Source organism: Lampetra fluviatilis, chromosome 4 (assembly GCF_964198595.1).
Source record: "Lampetra fluviatilis chromosome 4, kcLamFluv1.1, whole genome shotgun sequence".
Taxonomy (NCBI): Eukaryota; Metazoa; Chordata; class Hyperoartia; order Petromyzontiformes; family Petromyzontidae; genus Lampetra; species Lampetra fluviatilis.
The window spans coordinates 28,795,904-28,823,119 of NC_136278.1; the positions used below are offsets into that span (position 1 = coordinate 28,795,904).

The following is a 27,216-nucleotide window of genomic DNA, read 5'->3' on the forward strand; positions in this document are numbered from 1 at the left end:
CGTGACTTCAGTGGAAGAAGACACTTTGAGAGGCGTTTGGGACGAATTCAACTATCGTCTCGATGTTGTCTGTACAGCAGGTGGAGGGCACATAGAGCATTTATAAAATGGTTAGTAAAACTTGATAACTCATTAAACCGTTTGTGACTTTTTGTGTAATTGTAGCATGTTGCCATCGTGAAATATACTGCTTTGAAATTGGGTCCATCTTTTTTAAACACCCTGTATGTACCTGTCAACCCATACGGTTTACCCTGTATTCTTGTGCAGGGAAATTTAGTTTTCAGGTCCATACGGCGTACAGCCGTTTCAATACGGGCAGAATAAATATTTTTTGTCTATGTTCATGGGTCTCTGCGTGTCTATGTCTCTGTGTGAATCAGTGGGTCTCTGTGAATCTGTCGGTCTCCGTAAGAGTATGCGTCTATGTGTGAGTCTACGGGTCTCTGTGTGTTTTTTTTTGTATTGGTGTGGTCACTTTCTGACCCACCCCTCCCAGACATCTGTGAAAAAGAGCTTCATAGCTCATCGGATTTCTCCAGTATGAATACAGATTCTAATCATATGGGTCTCTATGTGAGTCTATGGGTCTCCGTGTGAGTCTATGGCTCTCTGTGCGAATTCTGTGTGCATTGGCATCGTGCTGTTCGCCTTGTGGTCTAACACTGCTTGAGACTAGGCAAAGTATGATCCTCTGTGATCCTCTGTCCTTTGTTACAAAGAAGGCTGTCTCTGGTGTAGACCAAACAGTTTCAAGGACAAAGCATATATTACCAGAGCATGTTTTTTGTTTGCATCCTCACCACATGTGTGGTTAATTGCAGACACGGTTCCTTGCAAAAATGTTTCTGTTTGGTGTCTGAACATCTTAACACCTATTCTTGGTTCTTTCGGTAAAGTCACGTAGAGGGGAAAAAAAAAATATTGCTGTGGGTTTCACACCTGATTGTGATTGCTTGTGTTTCAATCGAAACGTCGTGAGAATTTTATTGTTTTATTTTTATTATTTTATTGTTTTTTTCCCCTTCTACGTGGCTTTACCGAAAGAATCAAGAATATGAATCCCTGTAGTCACGAAAGCTTTAAATCGAAATCTTAACACCTATTAAGATGTTTCCAGAAAGGCTAAAACCTCTTCTTATATAATGATTTCCGATCGCCTCTGGTGTACGACGAGAAAAGTGGCCACCAAGGGATTTGAAGCTTTCGTGACTGCAGGGATTCATATTCTTGATTCTTTCGGTAAAGTCACGTAGAAGGGAAAAAATAACAATAAAATAAAAAAACAATACAATTCTCACGTTGGTATAAAATAAAACGAATGTTATTTTATAAAATATTGTATTTATAAAAAAAAATTTTTTATACCTCCGTGACTTTACCGAAAAAACCAAAGGGTACGCATCGGGGATGTTGGATTCGCATTGATGATGCCCCCCCGGGACAAATCTGGCAAACCAGCCGAGTCAGCGGACATGCAGGCAAACATTGCTGAGCTGGCCGAAACGGTGACAGCTGTTGCAGAGACGGCTCACCACTGCCACCTGTCTTTTCTTGGATTTTCTGTTTGCACATAGTCACTTTAAGATGTTTTCTTGTTCATGTTTTTGTTTTTTGTTTGTTGCGGTTGCACTCGATCCAAGAGCCGAATGGCTCACGGGGCTATACCTAATGAATGAACTTTGAACCTAGACTCCCTGCTCGTTCGCACGCGTCGTGAAAGAGCGCGGCATCGCAGAAGCGATGTCACAGGGCGTAGCGATAGATGATGATGATGGTGGTGGTGATGCGCCGTCTGCTTCTGCCTTCCACGTCGACACAAATATGGCATGGGGGGGGGGGCTCAGGTGCATCAACAGCCCGCAGAGAGAGTGAGTCGGGATGTCTGCAGTGCGTAGCTGGGCTAAGAGGTACCCACGTGCATTGTAGCTCGTGTGGTCAGAGCCATTGTATTTCACGGTATGGGGCCGTCCGTAAATGACGTCACGCGATTTTGGACGATTTTTGACGCCCCCCCCCCTTCGTCACACGGCGTCACGAAAAGTCAGACCCCCCCCCCCTCAAATATGACGTCACAAAACTCTGCCCCCCCCCCCCCCAAAATAAAACATGCCTCAAATCGCTTTAAACTATTGTCATTGTAGTGCGTATTTAATGTGGCGCTGCATTCTGATGTTGTAGGAGAAAACATTTATAAAAAAAAGTATATTTAATTAAGTAGAACGTGTTGTCTATATTTATTTAAAGTTTCGCATTTTGATGTGACGTCACATTTATGAAACCCCCCCACCTCGTCACACATCGTCACAAATGTCTGACCCCCCCCCCTAGGTGCGTGACGTCATTTATGGACAGCCCCTTATAACTTTAATTTGCCAAACAGACGAAATGGTTTTCGTGGGCCATATAATGCAGAGCTCACCCTGTATATTTCACAGACTTTTAGACCAATGGCAATATCCCATTGTTGCATTTTACGTTCTGCGTGAATATATACACACACAGTATGCACATCTGCTAAATATTATGTTTGCATTGCAACGATTGCACACGCTCAAGAATGCCTGGGATACTCTGCAACAGCATCGTGCAAAAAAAAACAGGAAAAAGTTATGACAATCGGTTGCGTCCGCTAATTTTTTTCTTTCTTTCACGAAACAAAAACAAAAACGCTCGGCAGACGTGGTCGCCCGCTGGGCCACTCCGACTTGATGCAACTTCAACAACTGCAAAGGGAAAAATGGACTTTCGCCACCGACCCAAAAAACATTCGAACGCACCCGTCATGAAAGTGACACAGCAGGTCGACGTTATGGGCAACGAACGGCGCCCGATCAGAGCACACGCTGTGTGAGAATGGGTCCGTCCATAAATGACGTCATGCGATTTTTGACGATTTTTAACCCCCCCCCCCGTCACAAAAAAGTCAGACCCCCCCTCAAATTTGACGTCACAAAGCTCTGCCCCCCCCCCCCAAAACCATATTTACATTTTTATATATTTATTTAAAGTTGCGCATTTTGATGCGATGTCACATTTCTCAAACTCCCCACCCGCCCCCTTGTCACACATCGTCACAAATGTCTGACCCCCCCCCCCCCCCCAGGTGCGTGACGTAATTTATGGACGGCCCCTATGGGTCGTGTTCATTTTCATACAAATTATGTTATTTTTATGTTGTAAATGTGTGATTCGTGCTTATGTATCACTACAATGCACTTTGTTACATATAATTATATGATTGCTGAATTATGGGGTTCATAAAGACGATTATTGTGCTCTGGATCCCCACACCTCCGATGAGAGCGGTTGGCTATGTACGGTGTGAAAGAAGTTCAACATACATACGCATACATATTCACGTTGAATACGTTTTAATGTATCGGCCCATTTTCAACTTTGTTTAAAATCAAACTCGGAAATGGTTTCATGTACGGTGCACTCTTCTGCATAAAGAAGTTGTTTGGGTTAGATCGCGTCAACATAAACGTGTGGTAAACCCACTTCAATCTGACACAGCCAATTAGTAAGGTTTGTCACGTGAACAAAACTTGCCAATTAGTCACTACTTCAGCACACCGCTTGTGTGTTGGACAGTAAACCCACAACGTTTACAATTTGAGTACTGCGACGTTTCGCTGGCGATTACAAATAAGTAAAATGAAAGAAAACTTTTTTTTAAACACGCTTTAATGTAATGTACCGTACTAGTAATGGCAAAACTCCACGACTCCAGGAAGTGGCCCCGAAGCTTGCCATCACATAAGGGACCGTGGCCAATTACAGCCAATGTGAGTTGACAGTGGACAATTAGACCCAAGCCGAAACATAACAAATAAAAAATAATGTTAAAAAAATATTTTTTATGATACAATATAGTATTGTCATCAGTAAGACATGAGTATATGAAGTTTGCAGTTGATAGCACATTGGGAAGTGGGTTAGAATTGAGTTACAAGATTTGAGCATACAACAGACAGAGTGAGTTAATAGAAAGCGTGTAAAAATATTGTTCACAAATATATTCGGTATTTTAATGATAGAATATAGTATTGTCATCAGTAAGACATAAGTATACGAAGTTTGCAGCCAATAGCACATTGGAAATGGGTTAAAATTGAGTTACAAGATTTGGGGATACGACAACAACAACAGACAGAGTGAGTTAATAGAAAGTGTCTAACAAAAAAAACCAGCTTCATCAGGCGATTATCCTGAATTGTGAAGAAGCCTTCTGGTTTCCGGTCTCAAACGGAGTAGGGTGATGGATAACACTCGTCGCCACAGCCTACGTGTTAAATCGCACCATGCGGTCAAGTACGCTAATGGTTACACACGTAGGATTATTCATCGTTCACGGAAGAGGTGGCTACTGAGTGCATCATGGGCAGACATGAGAGCCGACGAACCGTGTCGTAGGGCATTGTGTCTCGGGCTGTTAATGAAACGCACCGCAATGGATGATAATTGTGTGCAATTGCGATGAGAGTCAGTTATGGGCTTTTCGTGAGCCAGAAATTCACAAATAACCAAACTGCTCATCTCCAGCTCTACAGATTCAACGGAGGCATTTCCTGGCGAACTTATCTGGACGCGGACTTGGATATGAATTGCTATTCACCCAGCCATGCACAAAGTGTAAGCATCTGTCCTTTCCCACAATGTCGCGAGCCTGTTTATTATCCATGAGTCGTAAATCAGAAAATGTCTTAAAGATCCCCTCTCTCTTACGACGTTCGCAGTCACATTGGGTAAACAGCGCCACGTCTGTTTAACTTGAGAGCCATACAATGTGTCCTTATTGACACTTTTCTTTGTTGGCCTTCATGCACCTGCCTCTGCACGGGTGACTAATTGATGTCCCAATTGTAAAAATGTTTCCAAAATTTGTCCGGCGCCATTGTTCAGCGTTCTTTCGTGGGAGTGTCAAAATGATAAATAAAGCACAGAGAAGATGCAGTACAATAGAGCATCATCTGCAGCAGGGTGGGGAGGGGCTTGGTGAGGAGGGTGGGGAGGGGCTGGGTGGGGAGGGCGGGGCTGGGTGGGGGGTGGGAGGGGTGGAGCTGGGTGGAGAGGGGCTGATCACCCCGTGGTGCCCTTATAAAACTCAACGTTTAACCTACTCACGCCGGCTTGTGCCCGCCCTCACAGTCGGCCATATTTGCGGAATACACCACGCCGCCGTTGACCCTGGCCATTGACCGAGCAACCCAACGTTCCTACCAACTCCCTCCGCAGGAATGTGTTTCATACTCTACCGTTATACCTCCGAAAGTTGAAGTTAATGACAATGAATGGTAACGTACTCATTGGTTCTTTCGGCAAAGTCACGTGACTTTACCGAAAAACCAAAGAGTATGGATCCCTGCAGTCACGAAAGCTTCAAATCAAGATTGAATAGTAGCGTATTAATGTGCCCGTGGAGTGACACGTTGAATGGATGCATAATACGGTAATGGTGTACCTGTGGGCATGGCACTCGGATCGCAAATATTGACGTGAGCGATGAAACAAAACGAGAGGCGCAACGCTTGGAATTGTGTTGAGGCACAGACGGAGACACACAGGGATTCATGGGGCGCACACAGGTTGAAGGCGTGTTTCCTGTTCACACTCGGCACTTTAACGATGTTGCTGCTCACACAGTCATACACACTACTGTATATATATTCTGTATATCAGGGGGTGAGGAACCTCCTGAGAGCAGTCATCATCACTGAGAGCCTAATAGGACCACACAAGAACACACCTCGGTATTTAATCCAGTAATAACGCAAACAATAATTGTGTCTTTATCATAATGGGACCTCCTTTGCCAGTACCAAAATATACTAATAGGGGTTTTCCCCTTTTTTCTGGCAACAAAACTGACACCTTTTGCAAGGAATCATGCTTACATTAACCACAATACTTGCAGTCAAATGCAAACAAAAAACAATACTCTGATAATGTATGCATTGTCCTTGAAACTGATTGGTCCACACCAGAGACAGCTTTCTTTAGAGCCTAGTCTCATATGGTGTTCGACCAGATGACGACCAGATGACCAGATGATGTTAATAATTGTGTCTGATTTGTTCAGTTAACCGAGTGCGCTAAAATTAGAAACGCGGCGTTTCCAGATCGACAATGTTTGCCTCGAGTACCTCACCAGTAGGGACGGCTAAGATGCTTGCAGTGAAGGGTTAAATATTGTTTGCAGCCTGTTTGGGAAGGGGGAGGCCTCATGTGGCCGTGGGAAGTGTGAAATTAAGTCATGGGCCACAGGCCCCTCCCCCTCGTGTATAAGGTGATCCGTGCACAGTGACGCACACGTTCTGCAATGAAAATTGTGCGTTTGGCAGTTAGATGTGTCAATGGGTTTGATATTGTGTTCTATAATTAGCAACGCTGCAGTCAGCTGATTGAGAAAATCCCTCTGTGAGCGTTCTTAAAGGGAGAGGCAGCCAACAAAAAACCCAAACAGCACTTATCTTATAGGCATACACCTTTGTTGTACCGTAGTTCTATGCTATGTCTGTGCTCCCTATCGATGACGAAATTTTGCAGAGCAGACGATATGATTATCGCGGACCTTCTAGCGTAAAGTATATCATAGGATACTCTTTGGCACGTAGATAGAAAATTAATAGATCACGACGTTTTGATCGCAACACAAGCAACCGTCATCAGGTGAGACAACCATTTGGCGGTGGTGAACTGGTCCTGGGCCTCCCCCAGATCGCCTCAGCCTTACTGTCTCTCGCTGAGCTGCATTGGCCTCCGGTTGCCGAACGGATGCATGATAAGGTCGCACACGTTACACACAAAGTGCTTGCCACAAGTGAACCACAATACCTTGCTGATCTCGTCGAGGAGCATAAACCATCATCACGCGAACTCCGGTCATCCTCGCAGTGGCTTTTGGCTGGCCACCGAACAAAGACGGTGACCGCACTTTCAGATGCGCTTCTGCGGTCGTCTGGAACGCTCTGCATTTCAACATTAGGAAGGCCACTGGAGCTATGAACTTTTAAACCTATATTGAAAACTAATTTCTTTGGAACTGCTTTTTGTGTTTAGTTTGTTGTCCTTCCCCTCGCACCTCTGATCAGCACGGTCGGCTACCTGCAGTGGGTGCGAAAGAAGTTCAACGTGCACACGTACGTACTACCCAGTACCCGGTGCTCCTGTACATGGTGTGCTGTGCACGCAGGGGGCCGCACGAGAGCTGGTACCGTCTCGTTGTTCCGCGGCAGGGACATGGGCCGCTGCACAGACGGTGGCCTCTGGGGTGGCGGCGCCCGATCGCTCGCGTTCGTCACCGCCACCTCGCCGCCGGCTCCCACCTCCTCCAACGTGGCGTACAGGACCTCGGCCTCCCTCGGCGCCGCCTGCGGGAGACACGTGTTAGCCCTCGCCGGCCGACGGAACGTCGCACCGTTCGTCTACCCCGCTCGCTCACTCGCTCGCTCGCCCACGGGTTGACACCGACACATGCGGCGCTGGTGCCGGACCACCTGGAGGTCAATGAGCGGAAATTATGTTTGGGGCCCTCCTCGCCACTAACTCTGTGGATTCATGAACTCTTGAGTGAGGTTACAGGGAGAAATGTTCACAAGAGACAGAGATGGAAGTGAGATGAGAGATCCAGACAACGTTGAGATGAGAGAGATTAATGAGGTTTTATATTTATTAGGGTTATAATTCAAGCTGATATGTGGTGCACTACTCTTTTTTTTACTCGGGGCACGAAGGTTTGTTGACTTTGTTTGGTCCTAGATTCGTCACTTTTGTAAAAATCCGAAACTACAACCGTGGCCAAGGCTTCATTTCTCACTGAATGTTTGCCAGGTCGCTCATAGACTGGGAAGAGTCAAGTGAATAGTAGCCACCACAGCTATAACAAGAGGTACACTGGGTGTGACGTGGAGTTGTTTTACATATTTTTCATTCCGTTTTTTAATGATTAGCCAGGCTCATTTTCAAAAATATTGCTCATGAAAGATCTAAGCTTTTTATGTCTCGCTTAAAACCAGATAAAAAAAAAGGGCATGACCAAAGCTGTAGTGGAATACGTTTGTTTGTCAGTGGAGCTAATTTCACTAAAGCCCTATTTCTAGCAATAGCCAAATGGATTGGTGGCACACCAGGAGATGGAAGCCCAAGGGCCATGGTGCCCAAAATGGGTGGAATGGGGCAGTCTTGAATTCAAGGCCAGGGACCCACAAGACCACGGTGGTGAGATGTTAACTACTTTGATTGATGTACAGGTGTCTGTGGGTTCGATCCTGACCCTGAAGCCTGTATATTCGGAGTCTGCGTGTTCTCCCTGTGGTTCGCGTGGATTAATCTCAGGGTCCTCCAGTTTTTCCCTCCACATTTAGAATCAACATCATGCGTTTATAGTGTTTGGCTGCTGTACATTTCCACATGATAAGCTACTTCGTCACGCTATAATGTGTGGCCAGGCCGCTTCCGAAAAAAAAACTACACAACTCAGTGGGCCTTACCTGGTAAAATAAAATATATAGTTGAGTTTATAGTTTTGAATAGTTTAGACCATCATCGAGGTTGAAATCCACAAGGCTGGCCTAAAAATGTTGTGTGGAAAGGGGAGTGGTCCCAAAATGTAAAGCTTTTTGAAAAATGACCATAAATCAATCCTAATCATACGATCAATGTATTTCGATTTAAAGCTTTCGTGACTGCAGGGATTCATCTTCTTGGTTCTTTCGGTAAAGTCACGTAGAAGGGAAATAATACAATAATAAAAATAAAACATAATAAAATAATTCTCACGACGTTTCGGCCACAACGCAAGCAGCCGTCATCAGGTGAAGAACAGGTCTGTCGGAAAGACAACGTCTAAATGCCGGAAAGACAGCGTCTGAATGCCATTCAGACGCTGTCTTTCCGACATACATGTTCTTCACCTGAGGACGGCTGCTTGCGTTGTGGCCGAAACGTCGTGAGAATTATTTTATTATGTTTTATTTTTAGTATTTTATTATTTCTCTTCTACGTGACTTTACCGAAAGAACCAAGAAAATCAATGTATTGTCACTGGTAAATATCAATAAAATAACATTGATATGTTGGGTCGTCAGGGGTGGGGGGGGGGGCACATGTCCACATGCCCCCCACCCACTCCTCGATCTGCCGCTGAGGCCTTCAGGTGAAGGCCATTGTCCAAGGCCAAACCCCCTTTAGCTGGCTGATTAGGCGCAGTGGGCAAAACTCGTGTGGCAGTGCTGGAACTGCCAAACAGTTTTAAACAAACACAAAAAAAACCGAGTCATTACATTAAAATAAATATTTGTAAACTATTCATTAACTTTTTTTTTGTACAATATCGCCAATCAGCCAGTACTTATACATTTTCTGACATTTGTCACCCAGGAGAAATTACACACGACCACCATTGGAACCTCATTTGCCAGTAGAAAAATATGATAATTGTTTTTTTACCCTTTTATCTGGCAACAAAACTGACACCTTTTTTTTACAAGGAGTCGTGTTTGCATAGACCACAATACCTGCAGTCGGAATGCAAACAAAAAACACACGACCAGTTTGAAATGTGACCCAAGTCGTCTAACCTATGGGAGCTATGCACTTTTAAATCTCAATTGACAACGTATTTCTTGAGCATTGCTTGTTGTGTTTAGTTTCTTATCCCACCCCCCGCACCTCCGATTAGCAGCGTTGCCTACGTATGGTGAGAAATAAGTTCAAATAATCACAAAGCATTGTTTACATACAGCGACTGAGTGCGTGCTTATTTGTGCGTAAAATTAGTCCAGTGTCATGAATGCATCTCCTCTTTTGAAGTGACTTCAAAAGGCCTCTTAAGCCAAAGACCAGAAGGCACTTGTTCGCTGCTTGTCAATAGCGTGATACACTGCATTTGTAACGTAGAGCATCGTTTGGGCTCAGCTGAATTAAGTGGAAAACCAGACATGCAGTCCATGTTTTTTTTGGTGCATGAGTACAAGGACAGTACAAATACGAATACATGAGGTTAAAAACAAGTTTTTCAATGCACACACTTTCATTTGCACTCAAAAGTTGAAGATACAATATTTTGAATTAATCAAATTTGATGGGTCGAATGAAAGTGGGTGGCTTGCATAGAGAAAATGAAACATATGGAAAGGAAGCAATCCCCTTTTTTATATGATTCATTCTGGGGTCAAAATAATTTATTTGCTACCTTTGAGTGCAAATTAAAGTGTGTGCGCATTGAAAAACGTGTTTTTAACTGAATTAAGTGGCAATCCAGACATGCAATACTGTACATGATTTATGGCGCATACGTGCAATGACAGTGGTGCCTAAGTAGAGCTAAGAAAAAAAAACTCAACACATTAGTTCATAACACAACTCTAAAAGCAGCAACAAAAACATTTCAGGTGATGTTTCATCAAATAACTCCTTAACCCCCCCCCCCCAGCTCTTTTGAGAGCAGTGGTGAGTCTGCGTATACAGTACGGTAACATATTCAAATTGAGTTTAAAATGGGTTTTTTTAATCCATGTTTTACGGGCCCATAAAACCACATTTCCAGCGACAAACAGCGCCATTGAAGGTGCAACAGTTTTGAGTTAACACACTCGAATTCAGCAACGTTATATAGTGTCCCATAAGTCTGGAATCATAGGGAAAATAACGAATTCGTATTTTTTTAAGTTTCTGCGGTGCCTGTGGAATGGCCCGCAAGAAGCACCGATCTCACACCGCTGGATTTGTTTAAATCTCTGGGGTCACTTGAAAGTGCTGGTCAACGCGGAGAAATTTCAGAGTGTTGAACATTTGCGTCTTCGCATTATTGACGCGTGTAACACCATCGCCCCTGATACCATTTACCGCGTGCTTGCTGGCCAGGGTATCTCGTCTGGAGTTGTGTATCAGGAGCAACGGTGGACACTTTAAGATGTTTCTTGTTCGTGTTTTTGTTTTTTGTTTGTTGCGGTTGCACCCGATTCAAGAGCCGAATGGCTCACAGGGCGAAACCAAAGAAATGAAACTGACACATTGATCACGTTCTGTGAATAAAGAGGTTACCATTGCCTTTTTGGTATTATTTTCACCTACGATTACAGACTTATGGGACACCCTATACATAAGAACTTGGGATGACAAATGACGGCAGGGAATTCCAAAGTCGAGCGCGTGCTTCGCATAGAAGCCAGCAATACTTCTAGATTTGAAGCTTTCGTGACTGCAAGGATTCATACTCTTAGTTTTTTCGGTAAAGTCACGTAGGTAAAAAATGAAATTAAAATAAAAAAAATCACGACGTTTCGGAGGCAACACAAGTCTCCGTCATCAGGTGGGACCGTCACAGCCAGATTTGCTGTATCAAGTGAGGCAGGGATTCCAAGATGCAAGTTCTTAAATACAATACTGCCGGCACTGTATTGACAACATCATATTAAACGACGACGCAGGCTCGCGATACTTTGGCAGTGAAGCTAAAAAAACAAAGTTTTGGAAAGTTAAAAAAACCAAGGACATGTTTGGGAGTTATTTATTTGCGGAGTCAGTTAATTATAAAAGCTTCAAATACAGGGGCACTTCCAGCGCACATTGGCACGGACACAAGCGTGGATTTAGAACAGGGGCGAGTGGGCGGAAGAGAGAGAGCAAAACAAACTTAGCATTTATTAGCAAAAACGTGATAGCCAGCAGGCAGGCGAGGGGTGGTTGTGGTGGTTGGGTGGGAGTGATAAATAATGAAATAAGCTCGACATGAAATACGATTGGGTCCTGCAAACAGCCACACATGGCGTCTGGGTGCATGCAGGGTTGTAGTTAGAGGATGGTGGTGGTGGTGGGTGAGTGGGTGGCCAGAACCGGCTAGATCCAGCCACCGCTCGGGTTCGAGGTACAATGCGTATCGACAGGAAATGGCTCGTGAGGTTTTTTTTTGGGGGGGAGGAGGGTGGTGGTGGTTGTGCAGACACCGCGCAAAGCAAGCGGTGTGTTTATCTGCATTGCATTGCGTTTGTAAGTCGGTTGCATTGAGTCTTTGCTCGCAAGTTCACATAGCACTTACACACGGACAGTCAACACGCACACAGTCAGTCAACACGCACACGGTCAACACATACACGGTCAACACGCACACGGTCAACACGCACACGGTCAACACACACACAGTCAACACACACAGTCAACAACACACACGGTCAACACGCATTCACATAGCACACACACAGTCAACACACACACGGTCAACACACACACGGTCAACACGCATTCACATAGCACACACACAGTCAATAACACACACACACAACAACACACAGTCAACAACACACACTCACATAACACACACACAGTCAACACGCATTCACATAGCACACACACAGTCAACACACACACAGTCAACACACACAGTCAACACACACACGGTCAACACGCATTCACATAGCACACACACAGTCAACAACACACACAACAACACACAGTCAACAACACTCACATAGCGCACACACACAGTCAACAACACACACGGTCAACACGCATTCACATAGCACACACACAGTCAACAACACACACAAGGTCAGTCAACACACACACACGGTCAGTCAACACACAGTCAACTCGCATTGACAGTCGACAAGCGCGTTGTACAAACAGCTGCCCTCCGTGTCTGCAATTCAGGCACGTGGTGGGGGTACACCCCCTATCCTGGCCATGCACGGGTTCGATTCCCGATCACGACCACCACACTCAAACGAATACCCGGTGCGGTGCCTAGTAAACATCGCCACTGGGGAGACAAAGGCGGTCGGGCGTGGTGCTGCCCCCCCCTACCACTTGTGTACCGTGCCAGCCTTCATAGGTGCTAACTCGCTAACAGCACTTGCCCCAACAGTGTGTTCACAGGCTACACGGGGGACCTTTGTCTTTGCTGCGCGTGTTGACATTTTGCTCGTACGTGACGGGGTGGGTGGGGGCAGTTTTGTCGGCAATTGAACCGAGCTGAGTTGAATGTGTTGCGTTAACTAGGTCAAATATGCACAATGATGAAGGATCATTGCCTGAAGCGTCGCCAGATAGGTGTGTTAAAGAGTGTTTTTCGTTTGTGTTTGTGCAGCATTGCCAACGCAGCATCGCCAAATGATTTCTTGAAGCTGGTTTAAGGTCAGACATAACATTGTGCAGTCCAACCCAGAGCTCATCCGAGTTGTACACTGAACGTTAATGCGGTCACGGTTGTTAATTCTGAGATGAAAAAAAAGGTTGGAAAACGTTTTTCTGACTTTGTAAAACAATTTACGACTTCACAAATATTTAGCTGCGTGCAGCCCTTCGTCATGCATAAACATACCAAATGAACCCCTGGATTGTTTTTTTGTTTGAGCATTTTTGTTATCGTATACAATAGCATTGTTTCTCAGGGGAAGGGAGGAAAAACAATCCTCCCTCGATTTTGTTTCTGCGTATTCCGAACGCTGAGCAAAAAATGACCGCGCGGAGTTTGAAAAATAAATCCATAAATATTTCAGGTGACATCTCTGGATTGCACACCCGTGCCTCCTGATTCACGGTAATTGAGCTGTGGCCTAATCTCAAATGCAATACCCTTCGCCCGACGTCCTCGGTAAATTATTCAACACGGTACGTCTGTCCGCTCGGTCAAAAAAAGGTGCTCGGGAAAACACGTTGCTGACAACCGATCGCCAATAGATTTACCAAAAGCCACGCCGGGTTTTTTGTTGTGCTGGAAGCGAGCTAGATGACCCATATTATGGTCTTGTTTGTCACGTTCACGGTTTATGAGCTCGTGTCCTGGCAGCCACTCTGTTACCAGTTACAGGTGCCCGTTGGCTTTTGGTGGAGTCCAATTGTGGGTGACTGCCACTCTGCTGTCACCATGGAACCAGTGGATGTGTGCTGCAGGTCAGATGTGGAGGCACACAGGAAGCCGCGTCCACGCGTAACTCTTAATTGGGAACATTTATAATCCCTCGTATAGGTACGATGTTTACCACGCGCACGTGACCAGCGCTTCTGTCAATCAACTGCTTGGATGAGGGCCTACCCAGGCCACGCAGGTTGTAGGGGTTATTGATCATAACGTAGCCACGCTTGTCATGCGGGTTGGTGCAAGGCAGGGAGCATATACGCTGGGGCAGAGCGCGGCACAATGCCTCTTTGTATTTCACCAATCACCTTTATTTGACCCAAATCATGCGCTGCGATGTAAAAAAATAAAGGACTCAAAACACGAGGGCCCACATGAAATGTCAAGGCCACAGAAGGCTGCGTGTGTAAACAACGCCAGTGTCAGCCACGATCAGATACTTATAATCTGGCTTGTTTACACGGATAAGGAGGCTGTATGAAGAGACAGATTCTCTCCAACTTCGCAAAGCACAAATTCACGAGCATAAAGTGAGCTGTTGGCATACAGCCAACACAATATGGTGTGGTAAATTTACCTGCAAAGTTCAACAACAACAACCACCATTCTAGATTTGAAGCTTTCGTGACTGCAAGGATTCATATTCTTAGGTTTTTTCGGTAAAGTCACGTAGGTAAAACATTAAAGTTAATAAAAGTTAAATAAAATAAGAATCACGACGTTTCGGAGGCAACACAAGCTTCCATCTTCAGGTGGAACCCTTCCCCCTCTCCAACCATTATATAAACGGAGTGGTAGCTCCTGCAATCTCTCATTTACTTGATACAGCTGTCGTGGCTGTGATGGTTCCACCTGAAGACGGAAGCTTGTGTTGCCTCCGAAACGTCGTGATTTTTATTTTTTTTTATTTTACTTTTATTAATTTTAATGTTTTACCTACGTGACTTTACCGAAACAACCTAAGAATAACAACCACCATAGTTATTTTTTTTATTCAGCACTACGTGTCTCTGGCAACGTCTGACTTTTTTTTTAAAGAAGAACACAATTGTATTAATATGTACTGTTTACTTTTTTCAAATTCCAACTATGCGATAGATGCATCTCGTAGTAGTCAGCCTGGTTAACCCAAAATACTTGGGTTCGTCCTATGATCTGCTAGAAAACGTTCAACCCTCCCTGCGACCTCACGGTGGGTGCACCTAGCCTGGCACAAACACGGTGAAGACATCGCAGCCATGTAAAATAATGTCAATTGCTTTATGTTGTAAAATGCCAAATTATTTGCCTAGGAATGCCTCATCGAGTCTCAAGTCCATGTTTCAGGAGGGTCCCAGCTATGTTGAGACGTTTAACCAATTCCATTAATGATCAATAATGAAGGGTTTCTTTTTTGGGAGTTAGATCGCGTAAATATAAATGTGTCGTTCACACGCCACCACCCGACACAGCCCATTTTAGCAAGGTTTGTCACGTAAATAAAAGTGCCAATCACTAACTACTTCAGCACACCGGTGTATCGAAGAGTAAACCCACAACAGACTAGCCGTAGCTTCAGCCGCACCAACCTTACCATAATAATAAAAAGAGGGCCTGTCCTGGGTCCTCCCCCCTCAACCAGTATATATACGGGGTCGGATCTCTTGGAATTTCTCATTTACTTGATACAGCTATCGTGCTGTGACGGTTCCACCTGAAGACGGAAGCTTGTGTTGCCTCCGAAACGTCGTGATTTTTATTTTATTTTTATTTTACTTTTATTAATTTTAATTTTTTACCTACGTGACTTTACCTAAAAAACCCAAGAATATGAATCCTTGCAGTCACGAAAGCTTCAAATCTAGAAACCCACAACATTTACAATTCGAGTACGACGTTCCGCTGGTGAATAAACAACCAGCTCCATTTGCCAGAATTGTGGAGAAGTCTTCCTGTCCTCTTTGGTTCTTTCGGTAAAGTCACGTAGTTAGAAATAAAATAAATCAAATCACGACGTTTCGATTGCAACACAAGCGGTCGTCATCAGGCAAAGGAGTCAGCCTCTAAAGGCAAACTGTTTATAAGGGTTTGGGGATGGGCGAAGCCCAATTGCATCAACACCACCAGAAAAGTAAGAGACTCGATCTTAAATAATAATACTGGTAGGAACCATCTTCTTGGTTTTTTCGGTAAAGTCACGTAGAAGGGAAGTAATAAAATAATAAAAATAAAACATAATAAAATAATTCTCACGACGTTTCGGCCACAACGCAAGCAGCCGTCCTCAGGTGAAGAATGAAACACCACCAAGCTTGGAGCGTATGGTAGGAACGAGTATTATAACTGTTTATAAGGGTACGTCGAGAGCAGCCCTCGTTGGCCCACCAAAGCGCAAATGACAAAACCAAATGACTACTTTTCACCTGTCCACCGCTGCCACTTGCAGTCGGATTGCTGGCGCTGGCAGGGGCGTTTTCCTCCTCCTGTGCCCGCTGCTGATTCTTCTCCCCCTGCGCCCAGGTCTTCTCCGGTGGCGGAGGCGGCAGCTCTTCACTATCCCCGTGGCACTCGCCGTCCTTGAACGCCACCATCTTTTTGTTTTCCCTCGGCTGTTGCAGCAGAGCGAAAAGAAAACAACACACTGGGTTATGACCGGTTGGCTACGCACGGCGTGGATGAAGTTCAACACACGTACGTGCATGAACACGTGGGGCGCGATGGGCACGTGGAAGAGCGGTCCGAATGACCGATGGCAGCGGAGCCGGTTGGCTCGTGCTGTCTTTGTATGTCACACGCAACCCGTTGATGGCAATGTCAACAGCAAGCTCTTGTTGTTGTACACGTATGGCGGTTGTGTCAATCTACTGCTGGATGAGGGCCTCCCAACTCCCCCGTGCAGATCATTGGGTTTATTTGACCACACTGCGGGTTGGTGGCAAAGGCGTGGGAGCGTTGACTTGGGAGCATAGAAGTACAAGACAACAATGGATTTTAGCTGCACTGCCTCTGCTATGATGACCTGTTTGGGGATGCTGGTAGTCACCCATCCAAATACTATCCAGACTCGTGCCCTGAAGAGATCGGGCACAATCTGCGTGATTTTGGTCATAGGCAATGTCTTCATACTCATATTAGAAATACGTTTTGCTGGCTGGCTAGCTGCCTGGCTAAATGTCGCACGGGCAGGCAAGTGGTGTGCACGTGACGTCCCACCCCCCACCCTCCATCCCGCCCAGCTGTGCATCCCGAGCAAATGCACGGCCAAGTTCTATTAGAAAAAATGCAATCTATGTAATTACGGAGCTGTTCATCAAATTATCACACTATATCAGAAAAAGGTTTGCTGGCTGGTTGGCTTTCACGTCCGGAGGGAGGGCCGGATGGACGGACGGTCACATGCGGGCTGCTAGTTACATTACAAAATTATTTACCTCCTGCATGTCAATCCACTGCTGGATGAAAGCCTCCCCGTGCCTGTGTCAGTCATGGGGGTAGTTCGTCCGTAATTAGCATCATCATTATCATCGTAGCGGTGGTGAGGTTATTGTAACGGTCGCGAGGTACAGTCAAACAGCCGCCATGGCCCGCACGCACGGCTTGGAGGAGGCCTTCGCCCTGCGGTGCACTAACAAAAGCGGCTGTGCGTGGTGCGTACAGCGCGACGCATTCGTCGCACGGCTCAGTCGCACGCGTCGCGATTCGCGGTTCTCCGCAAGCGGCACCCACGGTCGATTTCACGGGGCCGCCCTCCTTGGTCTTCTTCCGGACCTCCGCGTAGCAGGGCTCGGCCTGCGGGGCCACCTGACCCCGCGACTCGGGGAGTCGCGGCGCCGGGGTCGGCTGGGTCCCCTCCGCCTGAACCAATCCCCTGACGGCGTCTTCCACGTCCTCGTAGAGATTCTCGTCCCCCCCCGAGTCTCTCCGCGCCGCCGTCGCGGCGTCGCGGCCCTCTCCCTTCCGGCCCCACCGCCGCTGTCGTCTCGGGCAGCACGAGGTGGCCTTGGGCGACGGGGGTTCGTCCGCCGCCTTGTCCGGACTGTCGTCGCCAGCGACCGGATCCGCACTCTCGTCGTCCTGCCGTTCCGTGGCGCTGCCCGGGCTCGGGTCCTCCTGCTCCTGTGCTGCGCCTGTCCGGAACGAGCGAGATTTATACATTTTTTTAGTTTCTTAACGATAAATGTTTTTTTTCGCAGTGCAACCGTTGTTGGCAGGACGGGAACCCAGGCAGCTGCTGCCCTACCTTAAAGACAAACCGATGTTATTGTATGTTTGCATTACAGGAGTGCCAAAGCCATCAGGCTAGTTATTCCAATGGAAGCAGCTGGGATTTGGCAGATCATGAGGGGGGGAGGGGGTAGAGGGGGGGGGCTTATTCACAATAACGCAACTTATGTAGCTGCTGCCAGATTATTTCCTACAGATAAAACCTCTGTTTTATTTCACTTTTTACTTTCCAGTTCTCAAAAACTCAGAGCAGCCAAGCCGTTTGACTGCCCCATGCTGACATTGCTCATTTGCCGCAGTGTGAAATACGGCTGCCACCTGTCCTGGTTTTCCCAGGACCGTTCTCTTTTTGTTGTAGCTGTCCTAGAAAAATGTCATCTTTTTTCCCTGGGACGTTAAAAGTTAAGTTTTTTTGTCAGTAGCCGCTAATAATACTGTAATAACAACACACCGCTCAAGGCAATGCGTGCACACGTACAGTAGTTCTCCGCTCTTCCACTATTGCGAGACATTCTTTTTCCCCATGATGTGTCCCGGTTTTTTGTTGTCCCTCAAACCTCAGACGTGGCAACCCTCGTGTGGACACGTGTCCTACGTTATGGAAATGGCTCCTCGCCTCCACCAAGACGCACCGCCCAACTTGGAGAAGAAAGTAACCCCCACGAGGCGCACCGGGTTTGGGGAGACCTTCATTCGGTGGGGCGGATTGATAAAGGTCCGTGCCTGGCCTCGGAGCACTCGCATTTGCACGGATTTCGGTGGATGGGAAAGTGAGGCGGGCGCTCCGCTGGTTTGCACGGCGTTGCTCCACCGGTCGAGCTTTCGAGAGGAGCAGCAATGCCAGGGCGTGTGCCGGAAGTCATGGCACTGGGCGTGGAAAGTGAGTGGGGGTTTAAGATATTTATAGCAGGACAAGACCGGCACCGGTGCCAAGAGATATTGAGTTGCTGCATGTTGCTGCAACTGCATCGGGGCCCACAGGCCAGAGAGGGTCTCAGGCACTGGGCTACAAAAAGGGACAGAATTGAACAGGGCCTCCCCGTTTCATTCTTTGCATCAGGGCATTGTACCAACGTGCCCTGCCTCACCTGGTATACAGGAGGGCATGGGTTCGATCCCAAACCCTGACGCCTGTATATTTTGAGTTTGCGTGTCTCTCTCCCCGTGGTCGCGCGGATTTTGGTCCTCCGGTTTTCCCCTCCATATAAATTTCCACGTGACAAGCCACTTTGTTGAGCTATCATTTGTGGCCAGATCGCTTCTGAAAAAGAGCTACATCGCTCAGTGGGTCTTTACCTGGTAAAATATAAAATTGTTAGTTTTTCGTTTTAGTTTAGACTCGCACCATATTGCAATGGATTAGGTGAGAGAACAGCCTGAGAATACGTGGCAATAGCTCAAGTGCCTGCGTGGAGAGGACATGTTCGCAACGAGAGAGATGAACACCAACTCGGATGAACGGTTATTGAACGTGGAAACACCAGGGGAGGTGAAGACACAGAGGCAGGCCTATAAAGCAAGGCCGTAGCCATGGAGTCAACATTGGGGGGGACCAAATCTTCCAGGGGGTCTGGGGGTCCCAACCCAGAAAAAAAAAAATCTAAATTTGAAAACGAATTTTCTGCCTAAAATATTACAAAATTCACAAACACATGGGATGGACTTTTTATTTATTTTTTACAATAATGTTTATTAGTGTATTGTATTACATTGCTCTGTTTTTCTTTTTTTACCTTTTCTTGTTTCATTGTATGTAATGGCAGAGATTAGGGATTCATAAAGTACAACCATAACCACATTCAAAAACAGGAATCTATTTTATAGCAATATATTGGAGGGGACATTTTGAGCATTATCGTATTCGTAGAAAGGAGACGAATTAGGAAAGTGAAATAAACTTGCCCCTGAACTTCCCGATGTCGTGGCAGATATCACCAGCCCGCAAAATTTGCAGGACGATGCGGGCACCTGTATTCTCGCGTAACACACAGGGCCAGCCGTAACCCTTGCGATAACTTGAACAGGGGGCCGCTTTGAGTGAAATGGAATCGGCAGAGGCCACACAGGCGCCACCACACACACACCGACGTTGCAACGTTTCGTCTCTCTGCCGAGAGGACGTGTGGGAGAGCTATATTGGTCTGATGGAGCACACGGCCAGTGCCCTGTGGGATTTTTCCAACAGGTCTCTAGGGGGGGGTGGTGGTGGTAATAGCCGAGCGAAAAAAACTCGCTACTGCTGTTGGCCAAACAACAAAAACCGAGCCTCACACCGCCCCGGAAGAGAGAGAAAGAGAGAAAAAAAACTCCGCCAACAACCTGCTTTTGATCAGCTGTTTTCCCCTCGGGGAGGGCCAGACTGTCATTTCTGTTTTGTTTTATACAGAGCCCAGGATTGATGGCTTCTATGACCTACTTTTCGTTCCCCGTCACAACCCCACCCAGCACCCCCCCCCCACCTTGGCAAGCGCCATTGGTGAACGGCCTCAAAGCTTTTCGCTCGACACGAGACCGCACCGACACCGGCCAATCGCAACCCACCACCACCCCGCCACAAACTTTGCTTTTATCACCAGGACACAAAAGCAAAGTTAATAATCCACTCCATTAATAACACTGTAACAATTTTTGTTTCGGTCCCGGGTGGTAAGTGTTATTTTACAATTGCTTATGGCTCAAAAGTAAAGAACATGGCTATTATTCCCCACAAACTTTGCTTTTGTGACCAGGACAGTGATATTTTGAAATGTAACTTGTCAATGAGAAAACGTGGTGTGCATTTGTGTCATTCCTTTCACGTAAAGTCCTGGTCACAAGAGAAAAGTTTGTGGAGAATAATAGCCATTTTCTAGACTGTTGGGGCATACGCTTTTAGAAAATAACACTTACTACCCAGGGACAAAAATCGTGTTTCATAGTGAATTATCGTCGTCGCAAGGAAACTCGCAAGGCGTGAGCCGGGGGAGACGTCTCTGGTTGAATTGAGACAAGCATCCAGTTTGTACGTTCTGGCGAAGCGGACGTTGCAACTGTAAACTATTACGTTTTTTATTTTACCAGGTAAGGCCCACTGAGCTATAGATAGCTCGGTTTTTTTTAGAAGCAACCTGGCCACAAATGATAGCTCAACGAAGTGAGCTTATCACGGAGAAATGTATTGTAGCCAAATACTCTAAACCCATCTTAGCAGTGTTAAAATTGGTGTTATCCTTTCTGGCAATAAAAGAGGTGTTAAAATGCTAAAACACCAAACAGAGAGCTTGTTCAAGGAATCATGTTTGCATTACGCACACATACTTGTGGTGAACGTGCAAAAAAAAAACATGCAAGGTTTGTGCAATTTGGCGGTTCAAGACATCTATTCAAAACAATATTTAAACTAAACAATTTCGATTTTACCAGGTAACGCCCACTAAGCTATACAGCTCTTTTTCAGAAGCGACCTGGCGATCACAAACGATAGCGCGACGAAGTGGCTTATTCATGTGGAAATTTATAGCAGGCTCACTGAGCTAAATAGCTCCTTTTTGTCTAAGCGACCTGGCCGCACATGATAGCTCAACGAAGTGGCTTATCGCGTGGCAATTTATAGCAGCCCAATACTCTAAACGCGTGTTGTTGTTTCTAACTGTGGAGGGAAAAACCCGGAGGAGCCGGAGCAAAATCCACACGACCACGGGGAGGGAGACACGCAAACTCCAAATATACAGGTGTCGGGATCGAACCCACGACCTCCTGCATATCAGGCAAGGTAGTTAACATCTCGCCACCATGTTAACCTGGAAAAGGCACCCCCCCCCCACACACACCATAAGATCGCTCGACTCAACAGCAGCAGCAGTGTCTTCACAAGTACACACACCCTGAGCCAAATGCTTAAATGCCAAAAAACAGCACATGGACATTCGATATTTTGCTGCATGTGGTGGTGTCGGCTGAGTGAATTGGGCGGTTCTGGGCAAGGATAACGAGTGCAGTGTCAAAAGTATGGAGTGGAATCCCTCACAACAAGGCCGCGGAGAGCTTATGGACGCAGATACAGGCGGCGGTGGCGACTTGATTTTTGACTTCATGCGGTGCACGGCCACACAAGAGGCCAACACTGCCCGCATCATCGGGTGCTCGAGGGGCAATATGTTGGACATGGCGACACTGTTTCTAATTTCATCACCGGCTCGCTATTGTCACTTATGCCACAACAAAGCCCCTCTTGTTGGTGGCAACAGTGGCCTGAGGTTTGTGTTAAGGGGCCGTCCATAAATGACGTCACGCGATTTTGTACGATTTTTGACCCCCCCCCTCGTCACACGACGTCACAAAAAGTCAGACCCCCCCCCTAAAATATGACGTCACAAAGCTTTTCCCCTCCCCCCCCACATAAAACTTGCTTCAAATCGCTTTAAACTATTGTCATTGTAGTGCGTATTTAATGTGGCGCTGCACTCTGATGTTGTAGGAGAAAACATTTATTAAACAGTCTATTTAATTAAGTATAACGTGTTGTCTGTATTTATTTAAAGTTGCGCATTTTGATGTGACGTCACATTTCTCAAACACCCCCTCCTCGTCACACATCGTCACAAATGTCTGACCCCCCCCCCCCTAGGTGCGTGACGTCATTTATGGACGGACCCTATTGCCACCACGCCACCCCACGGGCCCCCGTTCAAGTGACCGCTCCTGCCTTCAAACAGATGGCTTTGAGCCCCTGGTGCCAAAGCAAAGGATCTTCACATTCATCTTCTTTCGGTAAAACCAAGAATATGAATTCCTGCGGTCACGAAAGTTTTAAGTCGAAGTTATCTTCGACTTGTAACACGCACAGTATCCACTCACGCTTCAAGAGAGAGGAGAGGGGGGGGGGGGCGGCTTAGAGGTGCGAGGAACCACGGACAGGTAACCACGCGGTTACCTGGCGCCAACAACTACTACACTTAAATGGATGGGACTATCGTTTTTAATGGAAAAAGGTCAACAAAAAAAAACCTTTTTTTTCTGGCCTGGACTTTTGCAGCCGATGAAGCCACAACCAGAGATAATGTACGAGCTGTATCCGCAATGAAATACACGCGTCGACATTAACAACTGTTTCTAATCCTTGGTTCTTTCGGTAAAGTCACGTCGATTGAAAATAAAATACAAAACAATAAAATTAAGTAAAATAAAAATAACACTGGTCAACAACAAAACAAATTTCTGGCCTGGACTTTTGCAGCTGTTTTAGACTAATTTCAGGGTGCTGATTCCAAATCTGATCTCAGATTTGCTCTATCACATCTCATTTTTATGCTATCGGCATACCCCATTTTCATTGATTTTACCCGAAATTAACTCTGTCACTTATGATTGCAAGTTGTTGCGAGTCAGTGACTGCTTTAGTGTTAAAATATGGTGCTGTATTTTTAGGATAGTGTGTTTATAATATCACTTTATGTAGATATCCGCATTTATTTAATATTTTTCTTCTGCAGATTTTATTGAAAATGCAATATTTGATATCTCAAAAACCTGATGTGATAGACAAAAACTGATGCCAGATTTGGAATCAGCACCCCAAAATTGCCTTAAAATCGTTGGAATACCTTATGCCAGAAAAAGTGTATTGACCAGTGTAATACTACACTGTAACATGATAACAAATGTATGTTTAAATAGCTTCAAAAAGTCAAAGAGTCTCCCACTTATACTCTTGGTTCTTTCGGTAAAGTCACGCAGGTAAAGAAAATAATAAATAAAATAAAAATAAATTATACTCAGTAAAAATGTTCTTGCTGTGGTGTTCACACCTGATGATGATTGCTTATGTTGCAATCGAAACGTCGTGATTTAATTTAATTTATCTTTTATTTTTATTTTATTTATTATTTTCTTTACCTACGTGACTTTACTGAAAGAACCCAGGGTATGGATCCTTGCAGTCACGAAAACTTCAAATCTAGAAGTCTCCAACTTGTTCTCCATCATTGACAACGCGTGCCTGGAAACTTTTTCCAGGTGCTCTCCAGAACCCGGAGGCACATTGCTTGTGGTGTTGTTGCAAATTCTCAGAAGTGTTCACATTGTTGTGAAGCACCCTGGATTTTAAGGCGTTGTCGGGCAATTCGTGAGCGTTCGCAGATGGAACAGGTGGAGTCCACATTTGCTGTACTGCATTCTCCCGGCAAGCCAGGCGAGGGCACCTTGACGGCCACGGGATGGGAGTTTCACAACATTGTGTGTCCCACGCCCCCACAGTGCTGGATTACAGGCGTGCATAGCAGAGGTGGGACAAAGTCATTGTCATGCAAGTCCAAGTCGAGTCGCAAGTCATCAAATTCATGACTCGAGTCTGACTCGAGTCCAAGTCACATGACTCGAGTCCACATCTCATAGGTGGGACAAAGTCATTGTTATGCAAGTCCAAGTCGAGTCGCAAGTCATCAAATTCATGACTCGAGTCTGACTCGAGTCCAAGTCACATGACTCGAGTCCACATCTCATAGGTGGGACAAAGTCATTGTTATGCAAGTCCAAGTCGAGTCGCAAGTCATCAAATTCATGACTCGAGTCTGACTCGAGTCCAAGTCACATGACTCGAGTCCACATCTCATAGGTGGGACAAAGTCATTGTTATGCAAGTCCAAGTCGAGTCGCAAGTCATCAAATTCATGACTCGAGTCTGACTCGAGTCCAAGTCACATGACTCGAGTCCACACCTCTGGTGCATAGTAGCCACCAGCGCAACGGCAAAAATAAAAATGCGTTTCTCACGCACGTTGATTCTGATGTGCCCCGATCCCAACGACGAATGACTCAACCACTGCACCAAACGAATGATCCGTTGTTGGCATAAACCATCACGCGGACTCCGATCATCCTTGCAACGGCGACTTTCGGCTCGGCCGTCGAACAAAGACGGTCACCGCAGCCGGCGCACGCTTTCGGATGCGCTTCTGCTGGTCGTCTGGAAACGCTCTTCCGATATTGGGTAGCCGCCGGAGCCATGCACGTACGCATCTAGATTGAACACTTCATTTCTTTAGAAGCAGCAGCGGCGGCGGCGGCAGCAGCAGCAACCCGCGTAACTGGTTGGGCGGGGTTTTTTTGACGACGTGACTTTTTTTGCCTTCATCGGACCCAACATCACCCAACCGCGCGACACAATCAGCGCCCACCCCCAAACACCCCGCGCGATGACTGCAGCGGTCTTGGCTGAATTACGCGATGAGTTATATTCTCCCTTCAATTGCCCTTTGGTTGGCGTATGTATTCGCATCCACTCGTATGTATTGCATGATGTTGACCTTCCTTTGCACCGCACGTGGCCAACCATGCCGATCGTAGGTGCGGCGGTCATTTGTGTTTATATTTATGTGCCGTGAAGAAGGGTCGTCGCCAATGATATTTTTCCTCTTTTTTTTGAGGCCACGCAACGTTATTAACGAATGTGTTAAGTGTTTCTTTATTGAGGTTCTTTGGCTAAATGTGTGTTTTTGTCATAATCGTGATGAATGCGTAAGGGTAATAAGATAAAGATGAATCCCTTGCTTGCCCATGCCACTGCTGGCCAAAGGGTCTCCACTCGAGAGGGCTCTAGTGGGCTTGAATCTGGAATTATTAATAATAAAGGGTTTTTTTTGGGGGGTAGATCGCGTAAATATAAATGTGTCCGTAATATAAATGCGCCCAACACAGAGAATTGGCAAGGTTTGTCGCGTAAACAAGACGTGCCGATTAGTTACCACTTCAGCACACCGGTTGCGTGTTGGAGAGTAAACCCGCGACATTTACAATTCGACTATGGCGTTTCGCCGGTGATTACAAAACTACCAGCTTCATCAGGCGATGAGTCAAAATTGTATTTTGGCCTACACTTTGATGCTGGCCAGAGACGTCTCGGAAGACGTGGGACGCAGCCGCACTTTATCCTACAACAGGCGATCTTTATGATCAACAAATATGTGGGGCACCCATCAGTGGCGAGTGATGCCTGAACTAGTCCCTGGGTCTCGGCCTTTTACCCCCCCCCCCCAGCACTGACCAGCGAGGTGAAATGTGACAAACAAACCCCCTGTAACTAACATAGCACGGTGAAGCTTTCATCCTTTGTTTTGGGGGTTCCATTTTATTGGTGTGAGCCTGCGCGTGTGTGTGTGACCTCTGGGTAAAAGGCGCTTTCGAAGTGTAAATTATTGTTATTACCCAGCAGGGAAATAACAAGAGGGCTCTAATTTACGATTCGTACAATGCATTGTATGTCCCCGTCCGTCAGCCCATTAGCTACGATGTGACTGGACGCATTTCCACCGTGGTTCGCTTTTTTTTTTAGCCAATAATTACAGCTTCACACCACCTCAATCGCTTCTCTTCCAGGCATTTTATCCACCTAGTGCTTCGTCTCATCACCAAGTACGAGATCCTGTCCGGAGGTTCATCCTCATTATTAAAATTATTGTACACCGTGGCAAATACAACACGGAGGTCCCGTAAAAAAGAAAAGTCCAGCTCGTTCTATCGTGGGGCCCTGCCGAGCGTGCACAACTTTACACGGCAAAAGAACTTGGCCCGGTGCCCCTGGCAGAGCGGCTCGTAGGAGAGAGTCGGCGAAGGTGGACGCCAAAGTTTAATTTGCTGCAAAGAAAAATCGACTCCGTGCGATGGCTTGCAAGCGTCGGAGACTTTCTTAGCGCGAGGCAAATTGTACCCCCCTCCGCCACCGCGTCTGTCTCTCGCGCGCGTGCTCTAAAAATAAACAGAGAATATTCTTTGGCAAACGCCCTCGGCCAAGCCCTGGGGGAAGGGACACGGGCAGCCAATGTTGGGGAAGGTGGGGGGACAGTGTGACACACATTTGGAGACACGCGTCAACACGACCCCGTTCCATCAGACACGTTGTGGTACCTATTACTATAAACTTACATTTTTTATTTTACCAGGTAAGGCCCACCGACCTCTATAGCTCTTTCTCAGAAGCGACCTGGCTATCACAAATGAAATGCTCAACGGAAGTGGCTTATCGCGTGGAAATTTATCGCAGCCAATATACCCTAAACGCATGGATGTTGTTCATTCTAAATGTGGAGGGGGAAAAAAAATCGGGAGGACCCGGAGAAAAATCCACGTGGCCACGGGGGAGTGAAACATGCAAACTCCAAATATACAACAGGCGTCTC

General features: G+C 46.2%; 1 protein-coding gene across 1 annotated transcript in view; it reads right to left on the reverse strand.

Moving 5' to 3' along the window:
* Window positions 1-27,216, reverse strand: part of LOC144931349 (uncharacterized) — a 79,529-nt gene that overhangs the window by 13,020 nt on the left and 39,293 nt on the right. Inside the window, exons 5-7 of the mRNA XM_078855153.1 lie at window positions 17,567-17,967; window positions 16,264-16,449; window positions 7,221-7,376 (exon numbers count right to left, since the gene is read on the reverse strand). Of these exons, the coding sequence (XP_078711279.1) occupies window positions 7,221-7,376; window positions 16,264-16,449; window positions 17,567-17,967 (743 nt within the window). The remainder of the gene's footprint in view (window positions 1-7,220; window positions 7,377-16,263; window positions 16,450-17,566; window positions 17,968-27,216) is intronic.